Raw genomic sequence first — 23,301 nt, forward strand, 5'->3', positions numbered from 1 at the left:
TGTGGGAAGTAGAGAGTAATTTCTTTCCTCTGCACTTCCACATAGCCTTTACTTGTTTTGTTATTCCCTTTTCCCTTCCCTCTTCCCCTTTCCCTTTTTTCCCTTTAGTTGAATTGTTTAATTAATAATAATATTTCCTTAATATTTCTTCCCTTTAATTAAATTATCCTTATCTCTACCCGTGAGTTGTTCTTTACTTCTTCCCCTCCTCATCTGAGGAGGGGGAGTGAGAGAGTGGTTGTGGTGTTCAGCTGCCTAGCATGGTAAAACCACCACAGATTCTTATGCTTCTTATGCTATTTCTTAAGTGTGTTGTAAGTGGAAAAGATTGTAAGACCAGCAGAGCTCAAGAGAGAGCACTTTGGTTACTATACAGATGACTATTGATCTTCTATGGACTTACATAAAGAAACAGTCTTTCCTTCATGCAGTGGTATTTGCAGTAACTACTTACTTCTCACACTCTTCCTTTTTAAAACGTATATTTAATTATTTCTTTACTGTCGTTGGTTATGTGCCATTTTCCTGCAGTGATCCATGCTCGAGACCTAATCTTGAGAATGCATAAGGAATATTGAAGACCAGTGGAAGGGGCAGGGGAAAGAGAGTAGCAAAGAATCAGCCAAGGTTGTGAAAATGAATTTCTATTTTAAAAATTGGCAGTTATGGATACTTATTTACTCATGTAGTTTGTCTTCAGGCTACAATGACTAGCTTGTTAGTAAGTGTCAATAAATCCTTAGCTTTTTTGCTTTTAATAAAATATATGAATTTTTATGCTATGCCTCAAGCAATTAATAATAAAGTAAATCCTGTTATCTTTTATGCAAATATAGTAAGCAAATAATGCCAAGATTGGTAAATCAGTTGGACTATTTTTTTTATTTTTTATTTTTTACAGCTTATGGCATTTCACTGAAATGTTAAAGTACAATGTTATTACAGAAACTGTCCAACAGCATTTTTACTAGATTACTTGATCTGCAAGGCTATTGTCTAGAGAGAGGTCATAAACTTGAAAACTACTAATTTTAAAATATTTTTTAATGTATTACACCTGTCACTGAATACCTGTGTAAAAATGTAACAAATGCCCTATTTTTCTGTTTCTGCCAATATATGAAGTCACTGATGCAAGAGACACCTGCAGGTGTGTTTAATGTCATTCACAGAGTCCATTGATTTCAGTTCGTCTTGTGGTCTTAGGATGAAAGATAGCAATATCAGTGAGAATCTTTTAGCTGATGTGAGTTTAAGCATCAGTCTATCTGGTTATTCAAAGAATAAGGCTTTGATGTTAAATGCCTTAAAACAGTAGAATCCTGCTCTTCAGTTTTACTGTTGGCAATATTACAATTCATGTTTGATGAATTAGACTTTTTAGTCTGTCAGTAACTTCTAGTTATCTTAGTAAGTTCTGTAGTTTAGTTAAGATGCTCTTTGTAAGGTTAGAATAAATTATGAAGTGAATTAGTCATTTATTGCAACACTTGTGTAGTTATTTCTGGTTTCATAAGCATAACATGGGTTGGTAGTGAAGCTGATCGTGCTTCATATTGCTAAAGGGAGAAGGGAGAGAGAAAATCAATTATAGAGTTACTAGATTCTCTTCAGCTGAAATGAGTTATGTATGAGCCAATAAAATGTTTCAAAAGAATGATTCATTTTCAAGAGATACTGAACCTCATGATGTGCAAGAGCCTGAAATATCATTTATGTAGAGTTCACATAGGGAACCAAGGCTTATTTTAAACCTACACCAAGAAAACAGGGTGGGAACAGCGTGCAGTCCTAGTCCCTTGATTGTCTAGATGTGATGGTTTTACTCGAGTGGGCAGCCAAGCTCCACCACAACCGCTCTCTCACTCCTCCCCTCCTCAAAGAGGAAGGGGGAGAAAAGACAACACAAAGAGCTCGAGGTTTGAGATGAGAATGATTTAATTAAGGAAAGGGGAATGGGGAGAAAGAGAAACAAAAGAAACAACAAGGCCGCGCGGAAGCACAGAGAGAAAGAAAAAAAAAAGTTATTCTCTACTTCCCATCAACGAGCGATGTTCGGCCACGTCCTGGGAAGCAGGGCCTCAAAACGCGTACCGGTTGTTCAGGAAAGACCCTCCACCACGAGAGCCCCCCTTTTATTGCTGAGTGTGACATCAGGTGTTATGGAATATCCCTTTGGTTGGTTTAGGTCAGCTGCCCTGGTGATGTCCCCTCCCCATCAATTGCCCACCCCCAGCCTGCTGGCTCTTGGGGGCCTGGAAGGAGTTCTGATGTTGTGCCAGCACTATGCAGCAATAGACACAACACTGGAGTGATACCAGTGCTGTTCCAGCTATGAGTGCAGAGCACAGCACTGTGTGGGCTGCTGCAGGGAAAGGTGACTCCATCCCAGACAGACCCAACACACTAGATCAGAGACCTAAATGTCTGCACTAACTTTTATAGTCCATATACCTGAGATTTCTTTTCAAGAAAGGCAGGGGGACACAGCAACATGGTATGCGTTGGGTCTTATGACGTGATACTGATCCCAATACCATGGGATCTGTCAGATACTCTTCTACACTTGTAAATGCTCACAACTCTGATGTTTCATGGCTGTGAAGATACAGAGATTGCTTTAGATCAGGTATAAATAAGAAGCAGCTTCCTCCCACCCAAGCACCATTTATAAGAAGGAAAAGAAAGCGGTTCTTCTTAGCCCACTCTCTCCAATCCCCAGTCTTAACTCTCTCCTCACCTCCAGATATGCCAAGAACATCTGGTGTCAGGGAAATAGTAAAGAGCTGTGATTAAGTCAGGTGGCATCTATTAGATAAGCTTCTTAAGCTATGAAGTGGCTGTGAAGTACGTTTTGATGAGTACAACAGTTTTGTGGAATGCATTGCCACAGAAAGTTGACAAATGTAAATATACAAGACTAGATACATTAGTGGAAGATCACAGAATACTTAAGGTTGGAAGGAACCTCTGGAGGTCATCTGGTCCAACTCCACTGCTCAAGCAGGGAGTTGGACCAGATGCAGTTGGTCCTAGAGCAGTTTGCTTAGGACCATGTCCAGACAGCTTTTGAAAATCTTCCATGAGGGAGACACCACAACCTCTCTGGGCAACCTGTGCTAATGCTCAATCACCTGTACAGTAAACATGTGCTTCCTGATATTTGACCTGCTGGCAATACTTTGCCTGATGCAGCCAAGAATACTGTTGGCCTTCTTAGCAGCAAGGGCACATTGCTGACTGATGTTCTGTTTGGTGTCTACAGGGACTCCCAGGTCCTTTTCTACAGAGCTGCTTTCCAGCTGGGTGGCCCCCAGCATGTGCTGGTGCCTGGAGTTGTTCCTTCCAAGCTGCAGGACTCTGCACTTCTCCATGTTGAACTTCATGATGTTCTTATCAGCCCACCTCTGCAGCCTGTTGAGGTCCCTCTGGATGGCTGTGCACACTATAAAAGTGTGGATATTTCAGAATAACTAGTATTCCCAGTAGAAACTGCAATGAACTGGTACTCAGATTTGAAATCTCATCTAAGCATAGTATTGTCTACTAAGGCTAAAATAATGAAATTAGAGAAAGTATCCAGGATTTAGAGAATAAGTTACAGTGCAGTTAAGAGAAAGAGAATTAAGAGAAAAATAGAAGCTTACCATGCCTCTTTCCTTTCTCTAGGCTATCAAAATAAATAAATAAATAAAATAAAAAGGAACTTAGCAAAACCTCATGAACAGAAATGTGGGTTGAATGGGAGGTTCAGCCTTCCTGACAGTCCACCTGCTGCAGTAGGTCTATCTACTTTGATATAATGGGATACAGCAGTTTTGAAATAAGGGTATAATAAAGAAGCAGACACATTGCAATTTTAATGGGGAGATATTAACATTGTTGTCATAGCTTATGTTTTCTGTAGCCCTTCTTAAGAGTTGAATGCACAGAATATATATGGTTGTACAGTAGGGGATATAACTTGTGTTAGCAAAGAGATTGTGGAAGTTGTGCTACAGGAAGTCTAACAGTTAAAAGCAGATGACATGGCTCTTAGGGTAGTCCCTTATTGATAAAGGCCCTACTCAGCATGAGTCTGAGGGAACTGAATTGTTTAGCATGGAAAAAGTGAAGGCCTCGTGGGGACTTAATAGCAGTCTCCCTGGATGTAAGTGGAGGTTCCTGAGAAGACAGAGCCATACATTTTACTGACGTGCACAGTAGGAGGGTGAGCGACACGGGGCATAAATTGAAGCAGGCAAAGTTTTGATTAAGGAAAAATAAAATCATCATGTGGATATTTAACTGCTGGAACAGGTTGCCCAGGTAGGTTGTGGAGTCAGTGACCTTGAACGTTTTCAAGACTGAGTTGGATAAAGCACCAAGCAACCCGATTGACCCTGTTTTGAGCAGGAAATTGAGCCAGAGACCTGAGGTCCCTCTGAGCCTTAATGATTCTATGCATTGCAAACCCAGGAAGGGACATGGGCCCTTGAAATGTAGTTTTGCTCTACTTTTTTCATAAAATACTGAAAATTAAACTATTAGAAAGTAAATGTTGGTCTATATCTGATTAAACTACTGTGCAGATAAATGCTTTGCCAACCAGAACATATAGGTTGTGACAAAGATATTAACCTGGACTTCAGGAGGATGAAAGAGAGAAATAGGTAATGAAATAAGAAACTTTCTGATTAGAAGACATACAGAAGGATTTAAAATATTAGGTGGTTTGGACAACCTATTCAGGAAGTCTATTTGCTGTACAATCATAGACGTAAGATTGGCATTTTGTATTGATTAATATAGCTATGTTATAAGATGAATAAGGGAAAAGAGCAGTCTCAAATCTGGTAGCAAGAATTACAGGTGCAAGCTGACCTTTTAACTAACCAGTAGCTGATTACAAGTTCAGTCATCCAGAATGGAGATTCATTTACTGATGAAAATAGCTCTTCAGTACTGCCAAATTGCTGTCAGTCCTCATGATTATCTTGGTAATGTGAGGGGAAAAAGGAGCTGCAACTGGGTTCAGAAGCAAAATGTTTTGTGCTTACAATAAGAGAAAAACGGGTGAAAGAAAGAGAGAAGAACATGTTGAAGAGTAGTGTCAAGATAAAGTAAACACTCTGAAGAAAATATACTTTTATGCCACGTTTTAGAAGTTGATATGCCAAAGTAAATAATATAAAAACTGTACAGGTAGAAAGGTAAGATAGCAGTACCTAGACAAGTAGTTACAGCCTATTACAATTGTTACCCTCTTCTGAGCCATTAATGTGGACTGAAATAATCTGAAGTGGTTGGGAATGTGTTCCAATTTTTCCTTTCTCTTCAGAACCAGTAACTTTAAAAAAATGCTGGCAGATTTTAAAGGTTAACATGTAGCTTAGTAGCCCAGAGGGCAAAAGCAGGAAGCTAAAATGAGAAGATGGAGTGCTGAGTAAAAGTTAGCAGAACTAACAACTTTGACCCATTTAGCTCTCAAAACACACCTAACTGACATATGTGGGGGGCATAGGAGGATGAAAAGATAGAAAAGTCAGCCCTCTGAGCACAGTTACAGGCATCCAGGACTGTGTGACAGAAACCCATGTTTAGCTAGAAGAAGCAAACACCTCTTAGAGTTTAGGTGACAGCGTAGTATTAACACCTGGGTTCCAGAGAGAATAACCCTTATGGATGATTCAAAAACAAAACAAAAAACTGTGAATAGCCAATATTGAGCACATGGATTTATTTAGGATTAACTGGAAATTTTGGTAGGATACAAGGTACTAAAAGATGTGTGTAAAATGTTTTAGTTTTAAAAGAAAAGTAAGTAGCATGTTTGGATCATGGTTTTGTATTTTGTTTGTTTGTTTGTTTCTTACCAAATCAGTATTGTTTAAGAAAAGAAATAATCAAAGGCAAACAAACAAACAACAACAAAAAACCTCCATCTGGTGGATAAGCAATGTCTTCCATTAATGATGAACGAGGTACAAGAATGGAGCACAATAATGAAATCTTCTGTTTCTGTGTTTACCAAATCTAAAGATTTTGTATTGTTTTGTATTACTCTCTTATAAAGACAAGTTCCCATTAATTTACACAATGCAGTGACTTCAGCAGCAGCTTTTTTAAATGTTTGTTTATGAATGCAAAGTTATAACTTGGGTATTACATTAGCACAAGTGTTTGGACGTACACAAGATCCATTGCTCATAAGGAGTTTAGATTTTATGTGAAAATGATTGGTATAGGCTTAATCTTCTGTAGTACTCTTCAGTACTGTCTCAGGAGAATACCATTGCCTCCTGAGACTCCCTTGGAAAGTTTCCTTCTGGTTCCAGAAGGGAGCTTCCTATAACATGCTAAAAATAACAGGTAGAATTATTTGGTGTAGTTTGTCACTGACAACCCTGGGATGTGATCTCAGATACTTTCTGTACTCAGAGACAAATACAATTACAGAATAGACTGATATGTTTCTAAGTTCGGAGTAGCAGCTTTTTGCATACTGGTTGCAGGTGTTTCTGTATATTTGCTGCTCTTTCTGGTTGGTACTGCAATCGTATCTTTATCCTGCACCAAAAGACGTTATAATTGGGATACTGTGACTCCTGCTTACCCCAAAGTTCTAATGATCTTGAAGGTAATTATATTAAGGTGAGACTTCAGTGGGGTAACCCCATGCTTTATAAGATTCTGCAGTATTAAAAGCCTTGAATATTACTGTGAATAGTGCTGTGAACAAATTTAGGCTTTGACCCCACAAATATTATTAATACAGAGGGACTGTTTCTTAGTGTAGCAATGATTTTATACACTATAGGGACTATTATGTCCGTTTACAAAATGTGTGGACTATTACATCGATTGGCAGTAGGATTAGGCTCTACAGGTCCAGTCTCTCATTCTTTTGTTTTCTGAGTTTGTGACAGTTTTCAGCTTATTTTAGAATAACTAGCCAATACAATAAATGTAAATTACTAGTTCTAATTAAGTTACCAAGATATTGTCTATAAAAAGCAGAATAAAGAACTAAATTAATTGCAGGTAATTTTCCATAAACCTCTCTCATGTATTTGATAGTAAAAATGAATACAAATATGAATGTTTGGTGTAAATGAGAATTATCCTGCAGTTTACAGATATAGGTCTGTAGAGTATTGGATGAGTAGCAAGCACGAATGTCTAGCAAGGGATTTAAATATGATTATTAATGAACTGGAATTTTATAATGGCTACAACGAAATAATCCCTGGATACTGAAGACTGTAATGTCAAAAGGTAGCTGTGTCCACCGGGGGGCGCTGATGTTTTTCCTTTATGGGGTGATTAATCTAAATGTAGATTAATCTATTGAAAAGATGAACAAAGTGCTTAACGTTGCAGTAAAAAATGCCAGGTGTACAAGAAAACAAACAAACAACAACAACAAAAAAACGGTATACTGTGAACCTGTTCTTTTTTCTTCTCAAAAGTTGTTAGTGTAGAATAGGTGTTTTTTTACGGTAAGAGTTATATGGAAATTCATACTGAAGACTGCATGTAACTGCAAGAGCTACTAAGAGATTTTAAACCAATGCTCTGTAGCTCACTTTTTAGTTACTTGTAACAATGAATGTGAATTTTAAACCCGTGATTGGAAATACATGCACATCATTTAAAAAAAACATGCAGAGGAAATGAGAAACAGCTCTATTTTTTTTTTCTCCTTGAAATAAAAAAGTAACATCCTCATTTAAGGAAGCAAACATCTTCTTTTACACAGTCAAGGAGTACTGTAATATGCAGAAAAAAAAAAAAAAAAAAGGCTGTACAAGCTTCCCATTATAGCCTGTGATATAGTAGCTGTCTTTGAAACTGCTCAGATTTGTCCATTTTAACAAAATATGCTTCTTTTTGCCAATTTTTCTGAGTCTAGGTCAGTGATCCTGTAAGCCTGTCGTATGACTCATCTAATCATACAAATTGGGAATATCTGGCTTATGTCATCTTGATTAATGTAAAAGCAAGTGAACTTGAAGAGCAACACTTGTCAAAATGTGGCAGAATCATAACAACTGTTGCTCATAAAGACTGCTGCCACCCACTTACATACAGTAATTTATCCCAAATTTTGTAAACGTGCTGGCAAAGCAGTTATTGAAGCATAGGTAGGGGAATAAATATGTACAGAAAAAAAAGAAGCACTGATATTCAGCAACTGATGGTGAATTTCAGTTTTTGAAAGAATGAACTTTCTTGTTGTTGTGATGCATTTGCACTTAATTTGATTTTCTAGTATTTATAAGTAACATAGCATGTAGTTAATGTTAGACTTCTCACTTATGACATTTAGGTAGTACTGGAAAATTGATTTACAACCAAAATCCTGACATAGTGTATGAAGTAAAATGTGCTTGGTCTAATATATAACAGTATATAGTACAAAAATAAAGTTACTTGTACCAGAATAAATAAAATAATTTGGGTGGGGCAAAGGAGACACAAAGTGTTCATCAAAATAATCACCTTAAATTCATCTTTCAACCTCAACAGTTACTGAATTCATCACTACTTAGCAGTAGTGATTGTGTTATCTTTCTCCTGGGTGTGAAATTGATAATATTTCTATAGTGTTTATCACAGAGCAAGGATTGAAAATGATCTCTGTGGAAAGGCCAGATAAACTCCTAGAAAGAAAACCAAAATGCATAGAACTGAAAAGAATTATTCAGTATTTCCAGATTCAGCTATTTGAGTTTTAACCAATTTGATACTTTCCCATGGAATAAAAGTAGGTTTTGTTGGTAATGGAACTTATGCTTAATTTGTGTGTTTGAAAGACGTACTACGTTGGAGTAATAAAAGCAGTTTTATTTTTTAGATGTGACTAAAAGTAGTGAAGTATGTGCAGTCTTTCCTTGCGATCAGCTTGTGACGTGTAAATTTATCCCTGTAAAAACTAAGTAGAAGTCATTGCTGCTGTCAAATCTCTCCTACTGAACATTTGATGATGTAATTTCTTTTTTTCTAAGATGCTGTAGGTCCAAAGGGTTTAAAGGACTTCCTTTTCTTTAGCAAATTTTTCTTTGTATATGTGTTGCTTTCTTTTTTCAGACTTTAGTTCATACTTATAGTTGTAGCACACCTGGTCCTTTGTTAGAATCATGTGGAAAAATTGAATTTTAAATGGTTCTAATCCTGCTACTATTTATTTCTGGTGAGTTGTTTAAGGTGTGACTATTTTAGTTTCTGGATTTTTTTGTTGTTGTTGCTTGATTTGTGTATACAAAAGCCTATCTGAAATAATTGCTTGTGTTGGTTAAGCCTGTTGAAAAAATGTGGTGTTCCGAGAAATCTGGGTTTAAACAAACAAAGATAAAATCTAATGTTTCCCTTTATCTTATGCTAAAATGGATAAGATAAAAATGGCGTTTATCATAAGGCAAATGAAAAAATAATTTGTTTTGCACATTATTTTATAAAAGGAAACATAGCTCTGAGATATAATCAGCTATGTTTTAAAAGGGTGTTTCTACAAAGTATTAATAAAAGCTTTTTACCTATGAACATGAAAGGCTCACCAGTCTATAAAATGGAAGCCACTGCTGGTATGGTAGAGATATGCTGATATGGTGATTTTATCGTGATCACTTCTTCATAGAAGCTTAGAGGAAAGAACAAGCTAGTACCATTCAAAATATGCTTTTAAATAATACCTATTACCAGAGCTCAGATATTGCCAATCTTCCCTTCAATGAAATCTTAAATAAAAAACAAAGGTAATCATTATAAACAGATGCAAGCATGCATAGAAAATTTTACTGTAAACCATCAGTAGCTTGACTTACACTGTGCTATAAAGTGTTTACCTGAATGTGCTGGTACAATTCAACTCTAATTCCTCAGGAGCAGAATGTAGAATGGGAAATAGTGTGAATTATTTTGTCTAGGCATGCTGTATATTAACTGAGGTGAGTTGGAACAAGCAGGAGAAGAAAGTAATAGATAAGAAAGGCATAATTATAGCTTAACAGGCAAAAAATAGCGTACATTTATATAGAATTTCATTTGTGACAAAACTACGTCTGCAGGAGTACCTCAAGGAGCAATAACTATGTGGGCTTTACTATTAGTAAGTTGGTTATCAAACACATAGCCAATCAAAAAAAGTATGTATACATGTAGAAAGGCAGAACAATTAATCAGAAATAAAGAGATTCTAGATTTAGGGTTCTGTTACATATGCCATTTGAACTACCAGTGAACTCCTTCACTTCTCTGTCAATTTGAGTGAAGTTTCATCTTTTCTTTCTTCTTTGCCAGCAGGCATGGTATCAGTTCTGGTGTCTGATAGAAAAATATCAAGCAGCCAGAAGAAAGAAAATGTATGTATTGGTTGTGCAATACTGGAAACCTCGGGAAGATACTGCTATGTAGAGATGGAATGTTCACCAGACAGGTTATACCTGTCCATACCCCCATATCGTAGACAGAATAAGCTGCTAACCTTAAGACCTTTACTAACTGTGGATGCATTTGAAGTTTTGAGACACTTAATAATGAGGCCAAATTGGCTGGCTTTTCCATAGAAGTGGCAGTAAGATGCCCGATAGCAATAAGGTTCTCATGACTTCCCACAAAACTTTAGATTCCTGCCTCGGTGCATGACATCTAAGAACTCCTTAGTGAAATAGCTCCTTATTTTCTTAACATGGGCAAACATACTTTCACATTCATAACCCTTAGAAATGGATGAAACACCATAATTCAACAAGTAAGTAAAATATAATAAAATAAAACAATAATAAAATAAAAAGCCTTTTGAGAAGTACAGGATGTATAGAAACAATGAGCTGAAATTGCAAATTTTTATTAATACAAGAAACTAAAAGTAGTAGTACACTGGAGGTTTTTCAACAGCTGCAGCTGTGCTTGTCACAAATGTCTCCATCTTGAATGCCTTTTTCAGGAAGATGCCTGGAGTGATCTGGAAATCAGTCATTTTCTGCAGCATCATAATCTCTATCGTTGGGAAAATATATGTTACTTTTTCGATCTGAAGTTCATTGCATTTATATGAATGGCCTATCTCCATTAGAGTAAACTGTAATGGGCATGCAAGTAAATTACACATATGTATGAAATACATACATATACACACATATTTCATATAAATAATCTTTCCTGTGACCAGGATTTTTCTGTTCTTTATTACTAGCAGTTCCTGAGACACTGACATGAAGGGGAGGATTTTTCTAAGGTTATAAATTTGAAGTCAACTATTACAGTTTAAGAACAAGTGTCATAGCGCTCTTGTAGTTTGTTTTTAATAAAAGCATAGACTGTTCCCCTGACAATTAGTTACATCTTTCTAATCTGTTTTGTGTTTCCTGTACCCTAGGCAGTTTAGTTGGTTTTGTTTTTTAATTTTCATTTCAATTTAGTTATGAAATTGTAATATTTATAGCTCACATGGCATTCCTTAAAGAAAAAAGAGTATTGCAGTGTGCTAGCAGAGACAATTTTTTAATGGCCCAAATAAGACCGAAACAGGATTTTTGAAATTTGCTTTGTCTGAAAAGTCCCTGCTGCAGTCTGATGAAATTGACATTCTTGTCAGTTTCCCTCCTAATAGTAGCTGTGAAATCGACAAGAATGTCAATTTCACGGAAGAGCCACATGGGACTGACAAGATCTGTGGCTCTGGGGCAGCTCCTGTGTGGACTGTGCAATTACTGACCTGGACCACCTATCTCAGAGTTTACAAGCGTGGTGCGTGTCTGAACTCTGCAGTTAGGAGCCAGGGTTATAATGGCGCTTTGCTTTCTGCGTACCGCCTATGAATCTGACCCTTGGTTAGAGCCAGAGCTTCTTTAACCTTCCGGCTTCCAGTTTCCTGGAAACTACAACGCCTTATGCTCTGTCTGAGAAGTAGATACTGAGCCCGGTATGCTCTCTGTGTGATACCCACAGGCAGATTCCTTTCAGTGAGAAGCCATTGTTTCCAGCATCAGTCTCTGAGCCAGATGTTCTAAATGCTTTCTGTTTTGTAGGTAAGCTGGAGTAAATCTGTTCTGGATTGGGTAGAAGCATAGGAAACTTGGTATTTTGGGGATGAAGTATATTTGAATTTAGCTGAAAGGATTAACATGGACTTCTGAATATCCGTCATACACTGTTTGCCACTGAGATACTCTTGTTGACCTTCAACTAGAAAAAAAATACTAATATGAAACATGTTTAAATTACAGAGCAAATAACACTAAAGTTATCTTTTCATTATCAGCTCAGAATTAATTTTTCTGAAAGAAAGGATGGGAATCTGAACTGTTGTTGGTGATCATCAAACTTCTCTTTTCAATAGTCCAGAGCAGTTGCTTAGTTCTGAAAAACTTGTGATCTTTTCTTCTCTAGAGGGGCATTTCTTAACTAACGGTATAGCCGATACCTCTTTCTGTGGTTTTGCATTTTGTAACAGGATGGGTACTCAGCTATAATCCTTTTGTGTGTTCAGTTAACAAAATGAGCTGAAATTTAGAGAATAAATACTGCCACGTACCCCTTAGACAATGCATCGTTCCTTAAATGTAGGCTGCCCAATACAAAATAAATGGATCTTGGCTGTGAAATTTATCATGTTTTCTTGGTGGAATCAGGCTGCATCAAAGGGGAAGCTGCCAGGATTTACCAAATCATTTAATATAAGGAAGGGTTCTGCTGACAAAATTGTGAATGCAAAATACACATTTTTAACTTGTATCTTTGCCACAGAATGCGGTTTCCAAAATTTGTAAATTAGACTTTCACTCTTAGTGGTGTGGCATCACATCTAAGCAATATTTCAAGTCACCTATATATGAAGATTAGTTATGACTGGTATAGCAGTACTCAAGTGTTTGCGTGTTCAGTATCTCACTGGGAATAAATGTATGGTCAGTTAAGTTCTGTTTTGTTTCCTGTTAACCTTCTCCAGACCCATGTTTTGTCAGTATACATCAGAACACTTCTATTGCACCCTGCCATTGCTAGACTTGTCAAGAATTATAAATGTATAAGTGTTTCCATGTATGTTACCGGCATCACTTCTGGGATGTGGACATTTACAGGTTTGTTTGTCAGCTGGTATGTAATGTCACGGTGTCATTGACTCCCAGTGAATATCTTTCTATATACTACAGAGCCCAGCATTTATGTATTAACCAACATTTTGTGTAGTAAAAGTAGAAAAACCCTTTTAAAAAGTAAATTCGTATTTTAAATTAAAACTAACAAAAGTTGGATTGTTGAGAAAACTTGTTTCCATTTGTATGACTCATTTGAAATTTGATATTTAAAATTTTCAATGAGTTTATCTATGCAATTGGGTTAAATTCTAGTTACCTAGTTATTAGATGTAGTTTTGAGGAAGAGGACATCAACAGACTTTTTGTATAAATTTCTGTATAAATATTTCACAGATTCTGATGTGAAGTAGATGTGAGCTATGCCATTGCTTCTGAGGTTAATATTGGGCTGAAACACTAAATACTTGATTACTGATTTCTCTTTTATCTCAATATTTAGTATCTCTACCGTTTTAGTGGTGGCAATTTTCCCTTTTTTAAAAGGTGGACATGCATAGCGATGTCAAGTTTATTTTTCTCTATAGAAAGCCACTAAAAGTTTTAGTCACTAGGGTTGAGTGCAGCTGTCTTTTCCATTTGTGTGTTTATAATTATGATTCTATAAAAGCGTCAGCAAAATATTGGCTAAGAAGTGCCAGTAGGTATGACTTATTTGGAATTTCATAAAAAAACCTTTGTCAGAACTTGTCACAAGAGAATACTAAAGAAGAATAGGAATACTAAGCAATCAACAGGGGAATACCTTTTTTAAAATATTGTTGTTTGATATATTAATACTCTCCACTGGGAGATGGTTAAGTTAAACATTTGCAACATTACACAAAACTATCCAAGATGGTCAAGACCAAAAACTAGTGAAGAATTTTCTAAAAGTTAACAGTATGACAGTCGATGAATTTTGTTGTTGAGAAATGCCAGGGAACACATGAAAAAGAACGATTTGAACTACTGCTACAGTTTTCAGACTATTAATGTAAACAGTTGTGGTGCTTGCAGACCTGTAACAGCTGTGAACATAAAAGGAGCCAGGTACCTCTGAGCCACACTATTAATTCAGAATGTAAGATTGTCTGCACTGCATATCCTGTTTAACTTCTTGCATATGTCTTTCAGTTGTCCCTGTGTATCCAGTGAGATACCCCAGTTTGGTATAAAGGCTGTCATTCTAGTCACTGTAATCTCATAGCAGACACAGCAGAAGGGAAGAAAGTTTGGAAACATGAGAGGGAAATTACTGGAGACGCAAAGAAACTGAAGAGTTTTATACACATCAGTTTAGTGAAGGAATGAAAAACAGCAAACAAAATCATTAGTGAGAATAAACTGGTTCATTTTCGGGCTCTGACAGACTGGCTAACTGGTTGTTACCACCCTCAGCCATCTGCCTTGCCCTGCACCTTTAATAGATATGGAAGCCCTCAGGGCAGAGACATCTGATCCCCTTCTAAGTCAGCTTGTGAACCACTATTGTGTTCAGCCCGGTGCACTGGGGAAGTCTGGTTCTGCCTAGGAGGGCAGCAGTGCCTGAAGAGAAGGGGAAGACGGTTTTGGCTGGTAGCAACATCAGCCAGGGCAAGTCTGCCTGAGACCTCGCAAGGGCAAAAGCTAATAAAACTGCGCTGTCACTGCTGAAATCTGGTAAAAAAGAGAGATGCTTGTTTTATCCAGAGTGTGTTTAGCAGGTGGAACAGATCACAGTCATATAGTTGCAAAGCTAGGAGTTTAGTATGACATAAACCAGTAGTGATATTCCCTGCATACTGTTCCCCTCTGCCCTGTTTTCAGCCTGTGGTTTGCTGTTTTTTTTTTTTTTTTAGCTTTTGCATGGTTTTATGAGGTGCCCATCTGCCTTTGAGTTCTCATTCTAGAAACTTTTAATGCTACTGACCAATTTCAACAGAATTTGAAAGGCCTCATGTATGAAATTTATTCCAATTTACTTCATATTGGTAACTGGACATAAGAGAGTCTCAGCAGCAGTGCCCATGAAGCTTCAGTAATAACTGAAGTACTATTGCAGATTGATCACTATTATGGCTTTGAATTAATCAAAGCAGCTGCTGTCTTGCCCAACAATTTGGGACAAGCTGTTTGAGAGGAACAGAGGGAAGATGGGCCGAATGCAAGGAAAAGGATAATATAGGAATTATGGTGGGATACAGCTGAAAGTAATGTGATGGAATTATTGGGATGTAACACAAAGCCATAGGAATTCAAGATTCGTTAATTTCAGTGATTACAAAATAAATGCCTGTACATTTTTTTTCTGTGATTTCTTCCCCTACCAGACAGAATTGTAATTTTATTTTTTGTTGCAAAGTGTGGACTCCTATTGTTTAATACAATATCAAGTGCAGCACTAAATTTAAAAACCACAAGATAAATGCAATTTTAAATGGTGCAAGCAAAAAATAATACAACAAACAGTAAACAGCATGACAAAATACAATCTATTATCCCCTGTTCTTAATTGAAGACAGTTGATTCAGCATATATTAAAACACTGTTGCTTGCCCAGCCATTCTTTCTAATAGTGTTTTGCACTATTCTATCACTAGATTCTGAATGTTCTGTGTTGTAAAACTAAGTTTAAGTGTAATTTTTTATTTTATTTTTCCACATGGTTGTAATTGCTGAAAAGACAAGAAGGAATGGGAAAGAATAAACATGGAGAAGAAATAATAGAGTGAGGTAAAAGATCATTTATAACAAAGTGGAAAGGAGACATGTTTTTTCAGAAAGGTAACTCAAAATTAGATTCAGTAAGCCTTGATAAAATAGAGATTGAAAACAAAAAAGAAATAAAAGCACCTCTAATTAACTCCAGTGCATCTATAATTTAAAGTATCCCATCTATCTACTTTGATTGCTGTCTTAACAAATCACATAACAAAACTTTCACCATGTAGAATTATCTATACTGCAGTAACTGCCATGACTACCCTGCAGACAAATATAGCTCCAAGCAACCCAAGTCAGATAGTGCTAGCAAGTTCAGCCATCCTTTTCTTTCATTCCTCTCTTATTTCCCTCCTTCCTCCCTTCCTTCTTTATTTCCCCACAAGACCACCACCCCTATCATATATGTAGCAATTTTGAGCAAACCAGAGAGCTCTTTAGCCTTTCTGTGATTCACAGGGTTAGTGTGGCACACAGTACCTTGAGTTTGCAAGTTCTATGCTATCTTGGACTCATTGCTGCAGTAACTGCAGTGCAACAACTGTTGTGCTGCTGGCTTCTCTTCTTGCAATTTTTTAATGACCCTTCATTCATGAAGACATAGTTCTTTGTATGTGAATATACTGGCTGTAAATACTATTATCTGCAAGACATTTTGACGGCTAATGTAGCAAAGATGAGAATGGCAAAATGTAGCAAAGGCAATGGAAAGAAAGTCTATAGGTACGAGAAACAAATACATAAGAGAATTTGGGATATGAGAAATTCAAAAACCATGAGAATTCATAAGATAAATAAGAGGAAGTCAGTGTATAGCATCCCGCAATAAGAATGCTGGAAAACAAAAAGAAATTAAAGGAGCATTTCAGATGAAGGATGTCTGTCTACTGCCATAAACAGCCCCGAGGAAGCTTCCCATAATTAGTGAGGGCTGGGAGGGTGAGGGAGAGGTGAGTACTGTAAGACCACATCCAAACACCAACTCTAAGTAAGGAAAGTGTGCCAATGGACATATAATGGGGCAAGAAAGGCGAAAGATGCTAGATTTAAATATAAATATCTGAATTGTCTTTAATATTGAATCATTTGAAGTCTCTGGGGCTATAAGAAGTATGAGTTGACACTGAAAGCTCTTCTATGTAATTCTGTGTTCTGAATCCTTTTATTACACTTACTGTTGGTTGGTTGGTTGGTTGGTTTTGTTTGGTTTGGCTGGTTTTCCTGCAGACAGGGGTACTGGTTTAAGCTTAATATCTTTTTGGACCATCTTTATCTTCTAAGCATTTGCCTTGGAGCTATGAAAATTTTGGCAATTTCTGTTAATTTGCTGCTTAACTTCTACTGCAGTGATGATAATGACAATATTTTTTGCATAAACTGCATCCAAAGGAAAAGGTGTTTAAAATGACTCCTAAAACTCATTTCTAATATCTACTGAATATATCCTCAAATTGTAACCTGCAGGATTTTGGCTGCACATTCCGAAGAATATAAAAATGATATTTTATGGTGACAAAGCTATATAGTTATTTTCAATGAAGTTCCTTTCTGTTAGTATCCTTTATTTTTTTCTTAATAAATTAGTCTGTCTCTGATTCCATTTACAAGGAGGAAAAGACAATTCCATGCAGAAATTCATCACAGAATCACAGAATTGTATTACTTTATTTACCAAAACCCTAATAAAATACTCCTAAAACTGTCCCATCTCACCAGATCCCTTCAGCACACAGCTTGAGGCTCTGGCAGGAGCAGTGGCCTCGTGGCCAGCAGGACCTCACGGTGGCCAAGGCTACAGAGAGCAATGGCCTTCAGGCAGAAGGCTCCAGATGACCACATCCATCCATTGGGAGAGACAGGGGTGTGAGCACAACCATCCACAGGGTGCGCAGAGCTCTCCCACCCCACCCCTTTAATTTAAGTTAAAATCTTCCAGATTCAGATATGCATTAACATCCAGACTCGGATATGCGGGTGACCTCAGAAAGCAGCCCAGGACTGGTCCAGAAGCCCATGGGTGCAGGAGGAAGAAACAACCAGTGGGGATGGAGGCCAGGGGGAGACTCTACCAGGAGCACCCAGCCGCTGCCTTTGTCCCTTCACTGCTGCTGGAGCCAACTGAGAACTCTGTGCAACCCTTCACCCCTTCCGCTGCCTGTGCTGGGGTCAAAAGGGCATTTGCATGCACTTCATTAGCACCTGGCTAATTAGGCACTTGCAGCCAGACAGCAGCTTCCTGCAGAAAGCAGAACTGGAGGGCAGCCCCATAGGGCTGAGAGCAAATGGGCCCAAACTCAGCAAAACGCAAAAAAAGGACATATTTTGGGGGTCTGCCCCAGTCACCTCCACATGCTGCCCCAGCTCCAGCCCAGCTGCAGCCCATGGGGCACCCGGGATTATGAGGTTGGGGCTGAGGACAGGGATGTGAACAGGGATGGGGACATCTGGATGCTTCCCCATTAATGTGTCTTGGTGGGGAGGATGAAATTGAGAACAAAGTGTGCAGCTGTGGAAGAAACAAAACCTATGGGGCTTGGGGCGAATGTGTGCCAGAGGCTGCCCATACATAAGAAACTGCAGCTGCTGTGGGATCAGCAGAGCACACTTCCCTCTTGCCCCAAACCAGACTCTCCAGAAGATTTGGGGGAAGCCACTTGGTTCATCCCTTCAGGTCTTTATTTGTAACAGAAGGACTCTGTTTCTACAGCAGGGGAGTTATGAAGAGAAGAGGGCGGAGAAGCAGGAGGTGAGTGGGGGGTGGCGGTCCCCACTCTCTGTCATGAGGGAGCTGAGGGTAAAAGCATGGGGAAATGGAAACGTTGGGGTGTAGTTGGGCCTCAGGATGAAGGACCTACGCCTTCTGCCAGGAATAAATGTCCCAGGAGAGGAAGGGGTGCCATTGTGAGGTGTTGGGACTAGAGGGAATGGCCTCAAGTTGCACCAGGGGATGTTTAGGTTGGAAAATTTGAGACATTTATTCTCAAAAAGAGCAGTCAGGCATTGGAACAGGTTGCCCAGGAACGTGGTGGAGTCACTGTCCCTGGCGGTGTTCAAGGGGGTTGGATGTGGTGCTTGGGGACATGGGTTAGTGGTAATTTTTCTAGGATTGGTGGTAATTTTTCTAGGATTCTATGATTTTAAACCAAGGTAGGTCATGTATGGTTAACTGGTTTTGTGTCACTGGACACTGAATTGAAAACATGCTTAGCTGTATTTTCAAATCACTTATTCTCTTTGCCTGTTTGAACAAGTCCATGTCTGAGCAAGGAACCTGAGAAAAGATACTGAAGAATGAGTCTAGGCTGGGCCAATAATCAATGTAGAAAAACAGAGAGAACTTTAAAACATATGAGCTCCCTCACCCAGCTAATTGTGAGCTACACAGGGACTATAACCAGCACAAGAATGGTAAGTGTTGGTCAGCTGAAATGGGAGAAGGGCAGGCGTGACACTTTAAGTGCCAGTGCAGACTTAGTTTAGCTTAAACTGATGGTGAAACTGCTTCTTAAATCCTGTCTTGGAACAATAAACTGAAAAGGAAGCACACTTAAAAGAGTTAAATCCTGCCTGCACTGCAGTGAAATGAGTTTGGCCACTGATGGGTGTAAAGCCAAGATTTCACTGGGAGGGAATGTGAAGAGAGATGGTGAGTCACTTTTGGAAGAACATAGAAAAGTAAGGATGGAAATGCTTAGTGAAATATTGAGATATCAAGCAGCTGAAGAATAAATGGAAATTTAATAGGATATGTACGTATATATATGATGGTAGATACATTAAGTTTATATATTCCTGGACCAAATAGTCAAGGTTCCAATGTGCATTTGTGACAGAAGGCAGAGTTCTGAACACAAGCAGAAGGGTACATTTATTAGTTTACTCTTTTCTGGGCAACACTGGTGTAGTCCAAGTTTCTGCTCTTAAAGAAATATTGTATCTTTGAAGTATCCAGTAATGAAGGAATAAAATAGAAATGAAGAGAATTACAGTCACTCTGTGCCTTTAATTCTCTTCAGAGAAAGTTTACAGACCTGGGAATAATTAAATATAAATAAATATGCAAATAATTGGATTTTTCAGTTTTGATTTTTAACCAGATACAAAGAGAGACAAATCCAATTGTGTCTTCAAAAAGGTTTCTCCCCTTATTTTATTAAAAACAGAAGTTGTAAAAATACTTTTTTCTTTTCAGTTCAATAAGAATTAAAACTTGAAAAGATGTTGGAAATGAAACAATAAGAATGCAAAATGGTTCTTAAAGGCATAGTTCATAATAAAAAAGTGATAGCTACATATTTATTCTGTCCAAGAAAGATAAAGAATATACTTTCCTTTTATGTCTGCCTTATTGCAGAATTTTTAAATGTTATTGACTTTTGAATTTTCCTAATTTTGAAACTATAAATGGTACCATTGAAGTATCAAACTAATGTTGAGTATAATCTTTTCTTGAGTCATGTCTCTTCTTATGTGAAATTTCATCTTCAAGATTCTTCAGAGAATTATATTCTCCAGTAGGCCGTAAAAAGTAACATTTGTATTATATAAAATGTTTATTTATCACTATAATTTATAAATCATTATTATAAATCAGGATTTATGGCTTATATAAAATGCAAATATATGACTACAATTTTTATTCTTATACATAATCCATTGTCAAGTTAAACTCAACTGAAAACATGAAACTTTGAGACTGGGAAGATGAGCAGTATTTACCATGTGCAGGTTTTACAGTTTTTATGTGGTAATGTTCCTCTCATTGCTTGGAGATTTCTGAGAACCTGAAGACAAAACAGCTAGTTTCATCTGCAAAAAGCTATACAGATGGGTACATGTCCTACACATGGCTTACCGAGCAGATACCACTCACTGTGGTAGTAACTGAACATATATATTCCCTTCTGTGACAGTCCTCATTTCTCTCCTACACATGGCAAATACAGTCATTTCTAATTTACTCACAGAATTGTTTCTTCTTGTCCACCTGTTATCTCTGTAAAAGATTACTCCAGCAAATCACAGTCAAAAGCTTCTTCTCAACAGAGATTACTGTATGTGTTATATATGATACTCATAAGCTTGAATGAATGGTTACCATTTTTATATATAAAAAAGGAACTTCATGTATCATTTCATTTATATTTGTGACTCTCAGTTAGTGTATGTATGACCATAGGCAAATGTGAATTAATGGCTGTGGTGAGGCTATTCCTTAGAATGTCAAGATTTAATTATTCAATCATTGTCACTTGAAAGCAGAAGTACTATAAGTAATGTTTAGGACAAAGGAGACTTGGCAGGGTGTCTTACAACAGGTTGCAGATCTTTTTCTCCATTTGGCTGTACAGAAAGATACATCTTTTCAGGGGATGTTATCAAATGTGATTCACGCATATTTGGATGTCCTTGGAGAAAAAAGTCTTCTGACATTTTTGAACATTTCTGACAGGAGCTCATTTTCCTGCTGTTTTTCAGGAAATGAATAGCAACTGGATTATGTCAGTCACAAGTAATAAGGCTAAATATGTCTTTTAAAAAAAATGAATACTCATGTAATGTTTGTATGAATACTCATTCATTAAAAAATTGTACTTGATTTGTCAACTGTTCTAAATGTACATGCACTTACTGGAGACAAAATACTGTTAAGGTCTAGCTGCTTAACCACTAGTTATTTTTTTTCTTCTTTGCATATCAGTTGTTTACTGATGTGTTTAGAAATCTTGGTGTGGACTCAAATAATGGGTTTGATTAGGGAGTCAAAGCTCTTATGTTAGAATGAACTTCCAAATTCTATAAAGATAGTAATTATGCCATGATTGCATTGGCAATCCTGTTTTTGATAGCTTGTTCTTTAGAATTTGTTTTATAGTTTTGGTTTGTTCATATTGGACATAATTTCTAGCTGGTAAATGAACAATAATAATTTGGCAATATTTCACATTATATTGAATCTTCACAGAGATAAATATTTCACAAGCAGATGATACCTGAAACAAAATTAAGCATTAGAACAGGAGACTTTCACTGGTGTGATGAGAAATTGTTAGCTGCTATGGGTATTTACTCAGAGTGCTTGCTGGAATTGTTATGAGAAGGTCTATGAACTAAGCAGAGCTGCTGCTCAGGTGATAAGGAATAGTGGAAGGTTTTGACAGCTGGGAAAGCTTTTGGCGCTGAACAGTTTTGGAGTAAAATTATATGAGGCTCATGCTTCTGAAAGGAAACTTAGAGTGTACATAGGTAATTAAAAATGTAATTTGGTACACACTCTAAAACAGACAAAGAAAAGGTGACAAGAAGGTAAGACATGGTTTTGATAGCAAGAGGTCTTAACCTGCTTCTGACATTCAAGCCTATTTATAAGTTTAATCATAATATATCAGCTTGGTATTACTCAGTTTAGTAAGAGAAAACAGGCAATGATTACTCAACAAATGTAATACATATAATTTAAAAAAAGAAAAAATCCAAAATCGTATCTTTAATACAGTATCATACTATTAAGAATCATATATTGAAAATGCATTCCTGAATACATATCTGCATATTCTGATAAAATACCATTTTTGAAAAACATTTGTCTTGAGAGAACCAAAGTTGCCTTCAGGTCCTTAAAATGTCCCAGTGAGTTGCAGATGGGGTATCATTCCATCAGTATTAAAATGATGTCCTCCTTACTTTTATTTCTCATACTTTGAGAAACATATATATATTATATATTTTTTATTATTATTACATATATATGTATATATTTATTCCAGTGCTTTAGTCCTGGAGCAACACGTTGGTATTCTGAATTGTTAGTGTAGTTTAAATGCCTAATGCTTTTACACCTTAGGGTAAAGCTCTGAGAGGTGGGCTGAGCCTAACAGTGTGGTAGATTTCTCTCTTTCATGAAAGATGGTATGCTCCTGTCATTTGATTTATATTGACTTGAATGTTTGGATGACCCCTCAGTGTGCCAGTGCAGCTCACTGAACCAAGCACAAAAGATTCCAGCAAATAATGGAATATTTTTGCCCTGAATGAGCTTGGAGTGGGGTCAAACAAGAATCAAAGACAGGGAGCAACTATATCAGTGGGAATTGTGGAAAGGGAGGGGAGAATGGAACTGGGCCTTTCCCTGTCACCGGGAGCAAGCTGCTGGGTTACAGAACTGTACCGTCAGTGCCTGCTGGTTAGCACCTAGGAGTTTGACCTTATTCGCCTACCACCTGAGCTAATAGTATTTCAGGGCCAGAGAACTGTGTTAGTGTGCTTGAAACACAAGAATCACCTGGCCCTTGATGCAGTTGTACTTTATTTTTTATTATTATTTTATTATTATTATTTTTTGCCTAAGTAGGTCTCTTCTGCTCTATATTGTCAAGATGCTTCCAGTTGATACTACTTTCTTTCTTTCTTTCTTTCTTTCTTTCTTTCTTTCTTTCTTTCTTTCTTTCTTTCTTTCTTTCTTTCTTTCTTTATTTATTTTCTGTGTTCCTTCTCTTGGTACAGTTTGCACTGAAAGGTTAACCTCATTTGATTTTTAGGT

The 23,301-nt window shown here is 37.3% G+C and overlaps 1 protein-coding gene across 1 annotated transcript in view; it reads left to right on the forward strand.

Annotated features, from left to right (window-relative positions):
- Positions 1-23,301, forward strand: part of C2H8orf34 (chromosome 2 C8orf34 homolog) — a gene marked incomplete at its 3' end in the record, with an annotated part of 188,417 nt that overhangs the window by 81,087 nt on the left and 84,029 nt on the right. Inside the window, exons 7-8 of the mRNA XM_035317217.1 lie at positions 11,594-11,730; positions 19,300-19,407. Of these exons, the coding sequence (XP_035173108.1) occupies positions 11,594-11,730; positions 19,300-19,407 (245 nt within the window). The remainder of the gene's footprint in view (positions 1-11,593; positions 11,731-19,299; positions 19,408-23,301) is intronic.

Source organism: Oxyura jamaicensis, chromosome 2 (assembly GCF_011077185.1).
Source record: "Oxyura jamaicensis isolate SHBP4307 breed ruddy duck chromosome 2, BPBGC_Ojam_1.0, whole genome shotgun sequence".
Lineage (NCBI taxonomy): Eukaryota > Metazoa > Chordata > Aves > Anseriformes > Anatidae > Oxyura > Oxyura jamaicensis.